General features: G+C 39.6%; 1 protein-coding gene across 4 annotated transcripts in view; it reads left to right on the top strand.

Annotated features, from left to right (window-relative positions):
• LOC101166191 (multiple PDZ domain protein-like) overlaps positions 1–15,979 on the top strand; it is a 66,367-nt gene that overhangs the window by 7,937 nt on the left and 42,451 nt on the right. For 3 of the 4 annotated variants that reach the window (XM_023956128.1, XM_023956120.1, XM_023956124.1), the window contains 15 exons: positions 553–783; positions 874–942; positions 1,049–1,171; positions 1,283–1,366; positions 2,065–2,172; positions 2,281–2,383; positions 2,482–2,573; positions 4,445–4,664; positions 5,021–5,095; positions 5,668–5,747; positions 6,807–6,953; positions 8,554–8,739; positions 8,886–9,047; positions 10,982–11,191; positions 15,122–15,292. In XM_023956128.1, coding sequence (XP_023811896.1) covers positions 553–783; positions 874–942; positions 1,049–1,171; positions 1,283–1,366; positions 2,065–2,172; positions 2,281–2,383; positions 2,482–2,573; positions 4,445–4,664; positions 5,021–5,095; positions 5,668–5,747; positions 6,807–6,953; positions 8,554–8,739; positions 8,886–9,047; positions 10,982–11,191; positions 15,122–15,292 — 2,061 coding nt within the window. The remainder of the gene's footprint in view (positions 1–552; positions 784–873; positions 943–1,048; positions 1,172–1,282; positions 1,367–2,064; positions 2,173–2,280; positions 2,384–2,481; positions 2,574–4,444; positions 4,665–5,020; positions 5,096–5,667; positions 5,748–6,806; positions 6,954–8,553; positions 8,740–8,885; positions 9,048–10,981; positions 11,192–15,121; positions 15,293–15,979) is intronic. The other variant, XM_023956126.1, reaches the window with a different exon arrangement.

Raw genomic sequence — 15,979 nt, 5'->3', positions numbered from 1 at the left:
CAGCTACTGTATCCTAGCACGCATGCCTACAGTTGGAAAGCTTGATTCAAAATGTCGGAAGTCGTGCAAATCTTCCGAATCGTCCTCCAGGCTTTTTTCTTTCACAGCTCTATTCCGATATATGAAAGACTTGGTGTCATTGAATTCCTGCCGGACACAAACCGCAATTATTCATTTTCAGACGGTTTGTACTTTAGGGAATTAAAAGGGACGCCATCCTTAGATCACAACCTAATATGAGTCCCTGATTGGTCAAAGTTCAACCGGGTTTCACTTGAAACACACATTTAATGGCCACACGTTTTGTACATGGAGGCCGAAAACGGTAGCAGAAACTTGCCTAGTGACGCGAAAATGCGAGAGGTTTTGAAGTGGTTGAACGCTTGTTGCAGAGGGTGGTGTGAACCTAGCTAAATAATGCTCATTTTTTTCATCCTTCTTTTTCCTTTGATCACTCTTTCAACCCATTTTCTCGGACTTCATGCCTTCATTCTTCAATGAATGGTGCCATTGCTCCATTGATCTACTCCTCCTTTCCCCCTTTTATGCTAGCAGGGAAAGAACATCTCCAAGTCCGTATCCATGAACTGCGGCCAATGCCCAGGCTTATCTCTTGGCTCAAAGGCACTAAGCCACAGTGACTCGTACACATGGGCCGTGGAGAACCGAAGGTCCAGCAACACCAGATCCCTGCAGAGACAAGGCAGCCTTTCCTCTTTAGGCTCACATGAGCTCCCCTTTTCAGACCTTTTTCCAGACAACCACACATATGCAGAATCTCAGGTATGCAAATAAAGAAATGATAAATAACCCAAAGTAGAGATGAATAAACTGTAGAGCGCAGTCCAACAAGAAATGTCATTTTTCCTCTAGTACTGCACTCCTCCCCGAATTTCCCGCACCATGTCATTGGGGAGAAACCTTTCTGCTATTGCACATGAGGTACAGTACAAATAAAAAAAAACATCCACCGTTTTCCTCACAGAAGCTGTTGAACTCATTTTTGGTGTTTGTGTTCCTTCTGTTTCTGCCTCTCTGACATGTTAAGAGGCGGCATGTGGAGATCATAGAGCTGACTAATGATGGGAAAGGACTCGGCTTTGGCATAATAGGGGGACGCGCCTCAGGGATCATGGTCAAAACCATTCTTCCTGGAGGAGCAGCTGGAAGGGTAAAACTGGCTCTTGAGAGAATGGTCCTCCGTTAAGGAAAATGTATCAAATGTACCAGTTAGATTTTTGTTTTAACAAGAAGCTTTGTTTGTTCTATCAATGTTTGTCAGGATACTCGCCTGCGAAGCGGAGATCAGATCCTGCGCATTGGTGACACGGATTTAGCGGGCATGAACAGCGAGCAAGCAGCACAGGTGAGGCATCACATCAAAGTTACAAACGTTGGAATGCAGAAGCCTTTTTTTGTGAGTCCAAGTCACATTGGAAGTCTTTAGCTTGATTTCAAGTCAAGTCAAGAGTCTTTGGCTTTGAGTCCAAGACTAGTCTTGGGTTTTAAGCTTAGAGTTGAACTCAAGTCAAGTCCCAGGTCTTTGATTGGAAATCCAAGTCATATCCCAAGTATTTTGCTTTAAAATAAAGTCAAGTTCCAAGTATTAAACATTTTAGATACAACTCATAATTTGCTCTTACAAATATCATTGTACCACTTCAAAACAGTTAATGCCAACACAGTCAGCACCAGGTGGGGTTTCTGCATCTTTACCAATTGAAAAACAACAGTAAAACATGTAACATTGGATCACTATAACCTAAAAGGTTAATGTCATTAAAGTTAAAATAAATAAATGAACGTTGTTCACAAATCCCAATAGTCAAGTTTGAAGCCTTTGAGGTCGTGTCTGGAGTCTAGTCTTCTAGAGTATGACTCAAGTCCAAGTCTCTGTTGCTAAAGGGCAACGTACCTGTAACCTCCCAATCTGCCCCACTGCATGTGTTAACAGTAACTTTTACATAGAAAAGTTGCCCCCCATTACATGTTTTTATGTCTGTTATGTATTCACGCTCACACTCCATCACTTTTCATCTGTTCCTAAATGACCACCTGGCTCAGGTTCTGCGAAATGCTGGAAGCAAGGTGAAACTGCTCATTGCTAGGAATGTTACCAAGGATAATCACCTTTCATCTCCCGTCCTCAGCCAGGACAGCTCTGATGACAAGGTGCATGTGTGTTCTACACTCAACTCACTTAGATGTTAGAGGATATTAAAATGAGCAACAGATAATCTTTCGAGCCCAAATATATGTTCTTCCTGTCCCTTTTTCCAGATCATTGACTTGAACGATGACTATGAGTTCAGTCTGCAGTTCACTAAAAACAGCCGAGGCTTGGGATTCACCGTTTCCAGCTATGTAGGAGACTTAAATTCAGGTGTGCACCGGAATTATTTCAAACACAGATCATAAATTATTTCACTTTACTTTGCACAACCGGTGTTTGATTTTTTTCTTTTCTTTTTTTTTTTACAGTCTATAGTGCTGGTGTGATGGTGAAGAGCATAGCGAAAGGCAGCACAGTTGATCAGGATGGACGGATGCACATCGGCGACATCATCCTGTCTGTAAGTTCTCTTGAAGGCAGAGGTTTTCGTCTTATTTATTCATTCATTAACCAATTCAAGCCTGAGGAGATGGTTGTCAGCCAGAAAGAGGTTGGATCCTTCACCGGGTATGAAGTGAGTCACTTCAGTGAAGGCGTATTTGGGCGTTTTCTTCAAAAGCGGCGGTAAAAAGGAAAAAGATGGGATCCGATGTGTGTTTGCAGTGCTGTCTTTGCACTGGTTTTCTTATGATTAAAAGCAAAATGAGTCAAAAGTCGAGGCTCTCGACTCATCTGCTGGTCCATCTGCCTACCTGAAGAAATTAATTTACTTTACAAGGCATTAAGGGTCTCCCCTTGAGTTGGATTTTGAAGCCTTGTTGCCTTCCTTGGAGGGGCTTGGAATAGAGCTAATACTCCTCTCTGACAAGAGTAGCTGGTGCTTTTTGCCACCCTAGTGAGGCATCATGGGGATTTTCAACTCAGGGAGGACCACGTAATACACTAGACACATGGGATCCCTTTATATATATGAGCTGAAAGAGGTGGGTAAGAAGGGTTTAAGCCTTGGTCAATGGGCAAACCTGTATGGAGGCACGCTGCTGTCCCGCACAAAATAACAAGGCAGTAGACTGCTTGGTGAGGCCGTAGGGGGCCCATCTTTATTCTACAGGTGTGCTGTAAGCCACAGGTCGTAATAAACCTGAAAGGTTATGTAGGGGTAAAGAAGGTGGAGAGCAGGTGTGTCAAGGATCTTTCATTTTTTTCCATCCTCCCCAAATCCTTTGCATTGGAAAAGTAGCCCGTTAGTGCTGTTCACGTGATGAGTGTGCGCTCCTTACGTGTAGCCTGACTGTTTGCCCTCGACAAAGTGCGTTCGAGCGACCACTTCCAATGAAAAGTCTGTGTTAACGAGCATTTCGGGTTTCAAGCTAGCTACAGGGGTTTCTAGCTCTACTTGCAAAACGCGTGACCATTGAACACATGTTGGACACAGGTTTAACATTGACCAATCAGGGACTTGGATTTGGTACAGACGTTTGAATGGCGTCCGTTTGAAAACTGATCATGGAAGAGAATTGAATAATTGCGTTTTATGGCTGGCTAGAAGTATATAGCCCCACATATTTGGTTTATCGGAATAAAACTCAGAAAGAAAAAGGCTGGAACGAGATTCACAGGATTTGAGATATCCCATCAAGCCTCTTCCAACTGAAGGTGGTAGTATCGGGTAGCAACAGTCCAGTGTGAAGACCATATGCTAAACATGCGTTCTTGAATGGACGTCACATTCCCAGCAAGAACGTAGCTTTAGAAATTAGGAAATAATTTAATTTAATTTAAATGATTTAATGTATTGATTTATGTTAGGCATTGTAGTCAAAGCAATAAAGGATTTATCAAACTCATTACAGAAATGATAAAATGCAAAGATAAAAAGAAAAAGATAATCAGAGCATAGTTTATATGGGCATCCTATCATCCAGGTGTCCAGTAGCGGAAGGGCCCTGTACAACAGCCTCACCCATACATCTCCCATTATTGTGATGATTACTTCACTATAGACTTGCCACTTTGCGACAAACGTCCATTTTTATGACCTCTCTTAATGTTTGAGCCTCAATGGAAGTGCGAAGAAACACCTGTGTTTCCTCAAGATGCGTCCGCTCCTTTCTACGATCCTCCACGGGCTCGGACAACCCACTAAGGATTTAGACTCCTCCTTCCCCAAGAGTTGAGCCGCTAAAAGCTGATGGATATATTCATTCCAGTGCACCTCCATCTCACAACAGAGTTCTAGAAAAACCCTCAAGCTTGATATGTGATCAGTTTGGATGAGTTCTTTTGCCATTTTTTCACCTTTTTTTTTTTTTTTAATCTTCTCCCCTTCAGGTAGACGGCGTGAGCTTACAGGGCTGCAGTGAACAGCGGGCCATGGAGGTGCTCCGGAGGACGGGACCTCTGGTCCGGCTCAGGTTGCTGAGGAAAGCCGAGCGTCTGAGTCCCAGCTTTCTCCAGGATCCTCCTCTGCAGCAGCAGCCCCTCCGTCACTCCCACAGCTTCCACGAAGGCAGCGCCTTCAAGGCCGGCCTCGGCAAGATTCAGGAGACAGGTGCTCTGCACTCAGAAAAGCAGACATGCGGGCTCAGCCGTGTCATGAGGGAACTGTTTTAAAATTAGAAAAAGCAAACGGGCAGCACTAACAGCAACATATGAATCTCCCACTGTTGGGGTGTTATTTGACAGATGAAACTTCCTTGTGTCAGACTGTCACCTGATTCAGACTGTCACTTAAACCAATTTTTAGTGCCATTTTTTTTTAAAGCCCAAGTAATTGTTTTTTTCTTTTTACCTCTATTATGCTGCCTCTCCCATATTCTTGGTGGAAACATGTTTTATTTTTATTTTAGGATTTTGAATGTATGCACATCTGTCAGGATTTCTCAAAAGTCTTCCTCTGTCTCCAAGGGATCTGCTCTCTGCGTGAAATCTCCCGGCAAGCGGCGTACGCCAGCCGACGACCTCCACCCGATTTCAAAGACGGTCGGTTCTTCTTTTCGTGCCGCACAGCGGTGCAGAACTGGATCATGGCTGTGATGTGTGCTGATTGGGATCACAAAACAACAACGTGCCACTAATGCACGGCTCTTTGATGGGGGCTCTATTAATAGATTTGATGCAATCATTTGTTTATCCAACTCATTCAGCTCATTTCTGGATGGCTTGTCGTTCATCGGCGACTTTATTTGGACAAGAATTTCGGGGCCTGATTAGAGAGCAAATAAACCCTGATTGCTGCAAGGTTTTAATACAAGGAAAAAAATCACTTTGCCATGAAAATATAAGGCACTGGATGCAAATATGCATGCCTGTAGTGTGGGTGTTAGCCTCTCTATATATGTCTATCTTAGTGTTAGTGCGCTGACACTGCTTTTTCACCTAGACAATGATGTTGTCTTCTTCCTATAATGGAACTAAGGTTATTTTTTTTATATAGGGTCCTTTTTGTACTGAGCGGAGCTTAAAACAATGTGAATATATTTGGGCCTTTGAGTGGGTGGATTCACGTATTTACTCCAAACTAACATCAAGATGTTGTCTGACTATTTAAAAAGGTGTAAAACTGAGCCCTGAGGACGAGGAAAACCTACGGAAGAGGTGGCAGCATGCAGTCGGACCACGATACGAAGTGACTGTATGTATTTTGGTTATTCAGTTGACCTTTTTTGAAGAAAAAAAAAAGTATTTTTGTGATAAAAAACTCAGTGGTATGAAATTATCATGTTGATTGCAATTATTTAATTACAAACAAATTAGTGCGCTACTTTTTCTTTTGTTTGTTTTCATCTAATTTTTAATCCACAACCATTTTCGTGTACTTCTTTTTTTTTTTTTTTGCATGGTTTTATTTGAAATCAGCCAAAAATACATCTTGAGTCACTCTCTGGCTGTGTCCGAATTCCCACCCTACTAGCCTAACTTCTAAAAAGCTATATAGTATTTGACAATTAAGTGAGCATTTTTAACAGAGACTTCTGGGAAATTTCCAAGCACTCGATTTTGGAATCGCAGATTCAGACAGCACAACAAAATAGTAAACGCACTATATTATGCACTATATAGTGAGAAGGGAAGGAATTCAGACGTGTGTTCTTGTATGCAGCACACATGTGCAGCTGGCGATGCTGTGATGTCATTAATGTGTGATATTGTGGTTTTTAACAGTATTGATCCAACACACCACAGCTATTAAGTATACTAATAACTAGAGGACTCTGGACCTGGTCATTTTTTATTTTACAAAAAAAACTAATAATAAAAAAACCTTTGGTGGCGTAAAAATAAAGTTAGGAATTTTATCACAATAAAAAACTTAGTCACTCTATATTCGGATCTTTAATCATGCCACAATGACACATTTTATTGAAAACACCTCAAAATCTGGGTTTTTCTGCAGTTCTTAGATTCAATTTAAATTGGATTTATTCAATTAATTATTTACAGGTGATAATGAATTAATTGCATGTAAAAAGTAGTCACATGACAACACTAATGAAAGCAGTAAACCTACATAAGAACAATAACTGCATTTATGTGTTAAACAATAATTTTAATTTGATCGTGCTCCTTGTGACGACAACACAGCATTCTATTCTATTCTATTCTATTCTATTCTATTCTATTCTATTCTATTTGTAAAAGACAAAGCGTTGGTTAGCTGACATCTCCAAACTCGCCTCCTGACTTTTTGCAGGTTTGCCAGCTTCAGCGTTTCAGTGAAACCAGCGGTCTGGGCATCAGTCTGGAAGCTCGGGCGGGACATCACTATCTATGTTCCATCTTACCCGAAGGACCCGTTGGTCAAAGTGGCAAGATCCTCATCGGGGATCGGATACTGGAGGTAAAAAAGCAAAGGTCTAACATCTGTGTCGGCTCCCCTGAGCGATTATACCTATTAATGTTTCTCTCTCCAGTTATTATCAAAGTGGTGTTAGACAGCAGATGTCATGAAATACTCTGAATTTTTTTTTTTATTGAGCTGCATTTGTAGGAAATGAATGTGAACGCTGACAAGTATTGGCTCATGGCACCCACATTTGTTCTTCATGGTGGAGAACAGTCTGACAAACGCTTCAGTTACAGTAATTACTGTAACTTAACGCGCTGTACAGAACTCCCTTCAACTTGGCTCATGTTCTTCTTATCTTTGAAAGAAAAAAAAAAGTTATAATTTGTGTCACAGCTCAGCCTTTGATATTAGATAGCATCAGCCTGTCAAAGTTGTCATTCTGTTTAAAAAACTGCTTTAGCTTAAATGTTTGCTGCAGTATTGTAGTGTACCGTAACCATGACGTCTAAAACCTAAAAAGCATCATCATGTCTATTTGGTAGCGTTTTTTAATGAAATATTTACATACTCTTATCAACACATCTTAAAAGTATGAAGTTCTTAAAGACGCGCTCCACTGATAATGGTATTTTGGTGTTTTTTTCTCTTCCATTTCTGACTATTTCTTTATTCAAATCGTTTTAAATCAGAAGCAACAACAAAAAAAAATACAGCTGGTTAAAGAGCGGATTTGTGACGTAGAAATATGCTGGGTGGGCCACTAGCTCCCTTCTCCGCTCCATTCCGATGCATCTGCTTGTAGGAGACCAAATTCAAATACGTCTTCATCTTCCTCGTCTCAGCTGGCATCTGGCTCAAAACTGCACGGCTAGTTGTCAACAATATGGCTTGCCATTTTTGCCGCAACAGTAATATTATGTTGGGGGTGTGAGGGGCCGTAAGCTAGCGGGAGTGTCAAAAAACAGAGAGCTCTCAGTTATGGGGAAGGGGAAGGGGGGGTGGGGTTGCTCCGTACTAAGGATCCCACCCACAACTCAGAGGCAAAGTTCTGTGAAACTCCTGCCGCTCTTCAAAAACTATGTCCTAAGAAAAACTACCAATGTTATCTAATTTTGGCCAAAAACGGCATAATCATACTTAAAAAACACTTTTACAATAGATCAAAAGGAAATTGGAGTGGGTCTTTACTGGCTGTGAGGGCAAAATCAGGTTCACATCATGATTGCTCTACTACCGTGCTTCCTGTGACGGGGCATTTACGGTGATGTGATTAGAAATTGTGCTTCTTTTTGTATCAGTCAGGATTTTCCTCGTAGAACAAGCTGCTAGTATTTACTTGCAGCAAGCTGACTTCAGCTACTTTCGTTTATAAACGTTCATTATTCTGAAAGTCAAAGGTTCATCCCATAATCTGTACAGATATATATATCAAACACATCCATGTATATCGTGGAAATTCTATTGCAGAAAACCTTAGGATGTTTTCCAGACATAAGCTATTTTTTCTTTGTTTGCAATACTTTTTCGGGGAGTGTCTTGTCCCAAAAAAAAAAAATCAAAAGAAAAGTCATAAATAAAACACCTAAAATTCTGATAAATGATTTATTTTCCAAACACGGTACATTCTGCTTATTTGGCATGTTCTCGGCAGGTGAATGGGATCCCTCTGGTTGGGGAGACCCATAAAGAGGTGGTCAACATTTTGAAGGAATTGCCGAGGTCTGTGCACCTCGTGTGCTCCCGCGTTGTTCCCCCATCGATTCCGGAGAGCGAGGAAGACGACGACAATGATGTTCAACTCAGTCTCAAGGAGCTGCTGGCCGAGTTCAATGACAAGGTGAGGGCACACGGGGTAGGTGGGATCATTAAAATGTATTAAACTGCTCCCCATTTAGGAGGTTTAAGCAAATTATGCATAAAGATGACACATAAAAAAGGCTACGGTTCTTTTGTCCTTGTCCTGTCTGTTTCTGCACGTCCCAGTTGGACCAGGGCTGTGTTATCCCTTGTCCGACCGCAGAGGACATTACTAAGCGGGGCGTGCCCCCGATGTCGCCACCTCTTGCCATGTGGGAAAAAGACGCCCAAGTTGTGGAACTGGAAAAAGGAGAGTTGGGCCTGGGCTTCAGCATCCTGGACTACCAGGTCAGACCAGAAATTCTAATGGGCCGGGTCCGAATTCCCTCCCTAACGCATATCTACAAATAAATTACATAGTGTGGGACTATGTTGTGCTCTGGGAATTAAAAGCAATTCGGACACCACGCTTAACCCTTGTGCTATCCTATGACCCCACCCTTACATTGACGTGTTCTCCCTACCATGACAAAGGTGGAAAAAGGTGGAAAGATTTCATGTAATCCATGGACACCAGTGAAGATCACAAATCACTGAAGAAAAAAGGTTCAGCGCACTGTCTAGTGGGTATAGATGAACCAACTCCCAATGTTAAAGTGGCTGGGATAACACAAGGATAACAAGGCGGATATGATGTCATGGATTTCATGAAGTTAATATCTAATTAATATGAGGGTTATGCAACGATAATTTATGAATCCACTATGTTCTGAAGGTGAAAACGTTTATAGTTTGTTAAAAAAACTACATTCAAATACATTTTTTGTGGCAAAATTTGTTATGACGCAATGCATTGTGGTCTATATTCGCCGTACTAGTGAGCATCGATGCACACTGGTTTTTCAGAGACTTCTGGTAAATTTCTAGGGCACTCGATTTTGGAATTGCAGATTCGGACAGCACTACAAAATGGCGAACACACTGCATGATGCACTTTATTGTGCGCAGTGAAGGAATCCGGACTCAGCTAAGGTTTTTCTGAAAAATCCAGATGAGGAATTCCTTTTTTCACAAGAAGAGATTTGACTTACACTTCTCCCATTTACATTTATCAAAATAAGAGCTTCTGATTTGAAGGTGGTTCTCCTTCTTTTGGAGAAAACTGCAACTTTCTCCCAAAAGTGGGACACTTCTGAACAAATCTGCTTTCCCTGGTGTAATCCTTCGTTCACATCGAACGTGATTGATGCGTCCGTTGCCTCTTTTTCGATGAGTCTAATTTGATGCTCAGTGCTTGTCCAAAAATGCATTTATAAACTTTATAAGCATGGATGATGTTGAGAAATCAGGATTTTTTTTATTTTAAAGAGAGTTACCAAAATATTGGTGATCACATCTCCCTGTCTAAGTACATGAGATCATTCAAGTTATTTTTTATGCTGATCTTTACCCCCTACTGCAGTGGCTGCACCTGATTCACGGCACATTCAGCAGTACATCTGTGTCGCTGTGATGCAGTTTGATGATTTGCCTTCCCGCATTAGTCTGGGAACAAAAAAATAAAACAAGAATAAAAAAAATCTCAATGCAAATAAGAAAAATATCATAATATTCAGGAGAACGATCAGATTGTCCTCTATGTGTAACGGTTTTCAGTTTCTTTGCCTCTGTGTTTGTTTCCTTGTTTTTCTGTTTAGGTTTGAGTGACTTCCTGTTTTATTTTGTAGTATTTCCTGTTTTGCTGTTGTTTCGAGTTTTACCTTTCCCCGTCAGTCCTGAGTGTTTCCACCTGTGTCTTGTTTCCTTGTATGTATTTAAGTCTTGTCATTCCCTTCCTCCTGTGCTGGTCCATATTGTGTTGTTCCCTGGGTTCGAGTTTAGTGTGTTTTCAGAGTTTCGAGTATTCTAGCCTGCTTAAGCAGTGGTTTTTTTTTATTTATTTTTTTATTATTATTATTAAAGCCCCCGTTCCCCTGCAACCTCCTACGTCCTCTCCTTCTCTGCACCTGGGTACTTCCTCATCCTCCCCCCCGTAACACTATGTTTGAATTGGCGCTTCTTCTTCTTCTGCTGCATTGCTGTCATTAACAAACACTGAGACACACACCTAAAGGCCAACTGGCTGTTAGTGGGAAAATAACAAATATATAAGTCAATACTTATTTCTTTAAAACCACATAAAAGTCACACCCCTGGCCAAACTATGCAAAAAACAAATGCAACTTATACTGCGAAAAATATGGTATTCAAAAAAAACAAAACAACGTTATGCTTGACTCTAGGATCCAGAAGATGCAACCAAAACCGTCCTGATCATTCGGTCTTTGGTGCCTGGAGGCGTCGCAGATCGAGACGGTCGTCTTCTTCCTGGTGACCGACTGATGTTCGTCAATGAGACTGACCTTGAAGGCTCCAGCCTGGATTATGCCGTGCACGTCCTGAAGTCTACAGACTACGGTCCAGTCCGCATCGGTGTTGCCAAACCCCTGCCGGTATGTAAGACTGAAAAATAACTGTGTGTCCTTATAAGATGCCATAAAGATTAAGGGCTTTATCTTTGGAATCTATAGTGTGTAGCAAAGCTTCTATACACAGAAGTCATTTGAGCATAGCTTTAGTCACTTGATATTTAAAAAAAAAAAAAATCAGTCTGCATGCTGAGTGCAAGTTTCTAAAAGGTTGGCATAGCACGCCTCATTTATGGCCATGTTTTGCTCAACACCAAATGAAAAAAAGGTTGAATCCGAAAGCTGGAATTCTTAAGCGAGATCCGTATTTTTAGGTGGAGTTTTGCTGTAAGTCTTTGTACAGCACTTAATCTACAGCACAAGTTCATCCAAAAAACACAGGTGGATTACTTAACAAAACTTTACAGCATGAAAGATTAATGCAGCTTCAGCTTTAATCCCAAATGACCAATTATAGCTTTGCTTTAAGTGTTGTGACGGCAAAGAATTGTGGAATTGGATTATTGTGTGTAATTACAAAAAGGATGGTTTCTCAAACTCATTTTCACTGAGGGCCACATCAGCATAGTGGTTGTCCTGAAAGGGCCAGATATAACTTACACATGTAACTAAATGTAACTACTCTTTAATGTTAAATAACTCATTATTTATTTACTATAACATTTTAAAGTGACAATTACAGTTGCATAGAAAACATATGTTTGCTTGTTACTCTAGCATAAATCCTTTTAAATTTGAATCTGTCAGGTTAGGTTATAGACAGTGTTTAAGTCCTAATGTATAGTTGCCCAATCCGATATTTCAAGTCCAATTCCCCCTAGATATGAATAAATACACAACAATTTTTATTTTAAGAAATTAAAAACTTGTATGCTCTCGTGGGCCACATAAAAGGACATGGCGGGCCGCGGGTTTGACACATGTGGTTTAATGTGTCTGATGATATAATGGGTGAGGCAGTGGACCGCCTGTCCTTTTCAAATTTGCTGAATACAAACACACTTTTAAAAATATTGTATCAAAAAAATAAAATCAATTTTAATTTATAACCCTGTGAAGTTCCTTCTTTTGATACCTGTTTCAGGAGTTGTAATGTGAAGGAAACAAACACTGATTGATTGATTCATTGATTGACTGATTTAAAATAAAAAAAGGGGAAACGACAATGAAAGTAACAGATATATCAAATTGAATTGAGATATTAATTTATTAACCTATTTAGAAACATAAATCAACATAAATTATTCCAATTTTAGAAGATATGCTGCTATCTCCTTGGCATTATATTGGCTCCAAATCAGGAGTAACATATTTGCACTTATGCACCACAGCACACACACATATGTATCACATTAAATCAATTCCTAATTGTCAAATAGAGTTTGATAGATTGCTTGAAACAGAGTGGAAAGAGGCAGCTTTATCCAATCCCTCCTTCATAGTTTACTTTTTTTATATGTTGTTATCATCATTTGGTTCTTATCTTTATAAAGACCTAATAGCGTTTTTAAAAGGTTCTTGCCGCATTTTTCTAATGATGGAGGACATATATTAAGAAAATTAACCTTAAGATTGTGGCACTGGTCACCCTTGAAAAAAATGCTGGCCACCACACCAGAAAAAATGTCTACAAATTTATGTATTTTTTCCAACATTTGTGTGCTGTCAACACAGTCCAGCATTCTTTTGATTTTTAAAAGTCAAAATCTTTCGAAATATGATAATGGATTTCACATTAGCACAAACTTTTTCCGCACAGGGTGCGTGAACGTTTGGTCGCCATGATATCCCTCATCCAGAACCTGTCCAAGAAAACAACACAAGTTTATATGTTTTTAGCTTAAAAAAAAAATAACACTGGAGACACTTTGGAATAAATCAAAAGATGAGCAGAGTTATTTATTCGTCCACTAAAATACTTTAAAATAATAGAACAATTAAACAAATGGAAGCACGTCAAAGCAGATGACCTGTCACTGACAAACGGACAACCGTGGATTGAAATAGACTGAAGGACTAATTACCTGAACGAGAAACAGCTGTGGATGATTAAAACAGAACCCTGGTGTAACAGCCACTGAATAAAAAAAGAAAAGAAATGAAAGCAGAACACAACAAATGAATCTAGTAGAAAGCCATCCATCTTCACAGCGTGAAGCAGAAAAGTCCTGTGATACACTCACTAATCAACACCACCATAATGATCCAGAGCCAAATGTTAAAAGTCGATTCAAGTCAAAAACTTAGATATTTAATAACATATTTAATCAACTATTGTAACATATCCAGCTAGCTTACAGCCTGCTTGGATCCACTCAAAACCAGGGCTATGTCCGGATCCCCTCCTTAACCCCTAAAAGTTATTAGTGCAGGACTAAATTAAAGCGATTCAGACTCATGTGCACTACAAACTATGAATAATTACATATAAACTACTTATGAATCCATTGTGTTCTGATAATAATCAAAAATGTGTATGATTGATCAAAAATACATTCATAAAAATGAAATTTAAACAAAGTTTTTTCATTTACAAATGATCCAAACATATTGGTTCTAGACTTGCCAATCTAATCAGCATTGATGCACTTTACAATACTTTTTTCACAGAGACTTCTGGGGAATTTCCCAAACATTGGATTTTGAAATTGTCGGCTATGTCTGACTTCCTTCCGCACTAGCACTAAAACACTATATAATTCAGGATTATCTAGTGCACGTGATTCGGACACATGCTCACTGCTTATTTTTTAACACGGCAAAGATGAGTTCCCCCTTTGCAAAAGAAAAACGATTAAATATGAATGTTTTGCAAAGACTTTTTTATGAATCCTCTTTTTATGGAGGATGAGAACTTGGATGATTTCATGCAAATAAAAGTACATACATTTTTTACACATGCATTGTGCTCCATATTCCCCAAAATAGTCAGCATCAATGTACACGAATTTTTCGCAGACTTCTGGTTTTTCTGGATTTTGGAGTTGTAAATTTAGACAGCACTACAAAATGACAAACGGCCAATATTATAGAATAGAATAGAATAGAATAGAATTTAAATTAAATAGAAATTAAATTAAATTAAATTAAGTTAAATTAAGTTAAATTCAGTTAAATTAAATTATATGATATTAATTTAATTCAATTTAATTTAATAATAATTACAAAGTTGTACAAGCACAGAGAAACTGGTAATGTTGATTTAAAATGTTTACTAAAAATGGTGAATGGTGTCAAACTGGTGACGTTAGCCCTGCTGTAAGCTGGGCAGAGGAGCAGCTTTTTTGAAACCTACAGAATACTAACACTCCTCTCAGTAATTGGGGCATTCCTGATTTTTACTTGGACATGGCTGGCTGGAAGAACGTCTAGTCAAACTGCTTGGTGTCATGGCAGCAGGATGCACAAAATATAAATCCCTTTATTTAATGAAATATTGTTACAATTAACCGTTCTATGCATTAAAAAAAAGTGACTAAACTACGTTTGAGCCAAACTAGTGTTTCGGTTTCATCTCCAGCTAACATGCATACTAAAATTTGTGCAGATAATATCCATCTATGTTTGTTAATTCAAAAATGTCCAGTACATGGGTTAAGTAGAGTTATGTTTTCAGACGTATTGCATTTCTTTTCCTTTTTTGTTTTGGACAGTGGCTTAGTAACAAGAAGCACAGAATCCAGTTACAGGCCCTCTGAATTTTTAATGCAGCTGAGAGACGAACACAATCCTCGACCACACTACAGACGACAAGAGAAGGCGGGGGGGAGTAGAGGGCGTCTCATTTGCAGTCACCTTCTGCAGCTTTGTTGCTTCATGTTTGAATAATACAGATAGATTTTTTTTTTTTTTTGGTTTTAAATCTATGTTCATGATTTTAAATGTGTATTATTATTATTTCTGGTGTGCTTGAATGATGCTCCTTGACTCAAAGTTGGAATTCTATATCCTCAGCTGGAACTGTGCGGCGGCTTGACCCCCATTTCAGAGAGAAGCGCGCGGGCTTCGTGTGATGACACCGACAGCCACACTCAGGTCAGCCTGCTAGCTGAAGCAGCTGAGGATAACATCAACACCACATCTTGGAACCCAGAAGACACCGGCTTTAACCAGCTGTGTTCCACGGTATGTCACGAGAAAATTACCACCAGCATTTTGATTGTAGAAGTGTGGGAGTTTTTTTGTTTAAAAAATAAACACAATTTTTGAAATTTTACTCTAAAGCTATGTTCACACCGGCCAGGTTCAAGCAACCACTTTCGCGTTCAAAACTCTCGTGTTCCTGCATTGCTATGCACGATTTTTTGGGTTCTTCGTGCAAAATGCGGATTTTGAAAAGTTACCGTTGAAAATTAAAACAATCAGCAACTCAGATTTGGTAGTGACGTATGGGCGGTGTCCACGGGAGTTCCAGACCTCGGCTGAAAATGAATTGGAAATTAATATAATAATAAGGGTTTGTTCCCGACTGGAATTATATGACACCAACTCTTTAACATATCAAGTTCAAAACTTTCACATTCATGTAGTGTCTACGATTATTTTCAGGCTCTACGTACAAATGCACGGCCATTGAACACGCGTTGACAGTTGAACAAGGTTGAACTTTGACCAATCAGTGACGTATAGATGATGTCCCTTTTAATTCTCTGAAGTGCCAACCGTTTGAAAATTGATCACGGAGGAGAGATTAATAATTGCAGTTTATGCCCAGACAGAATTTAAAGGCCACCAGAATAGTGCTTTGAAAAGAAAAAGCCTGAAGCCAGAATCACGAAATTTGTACCGCTTCAACATTTCACATCAAGCCTC

Source organism: Oryzias latipes, chromosome 1 (assembly GCF_002234675.1).
Source record: "Oryzias latipes chromosome 1, ASM223467v1".
In the NCBI taxonomy this organism is placed as follows: domain Eukaryota; kingdom Metazoa; phylum Chordata; class Actinopteri; order Beloniformes; family Adrianichthyidae; genus Oryzias; species Oryzias latipes.
The sequence above is the reverse complement of the archived record's forward strand: the minus strand, read 5'-3'. Positions and strand labels throughout refer to the sequence as shown.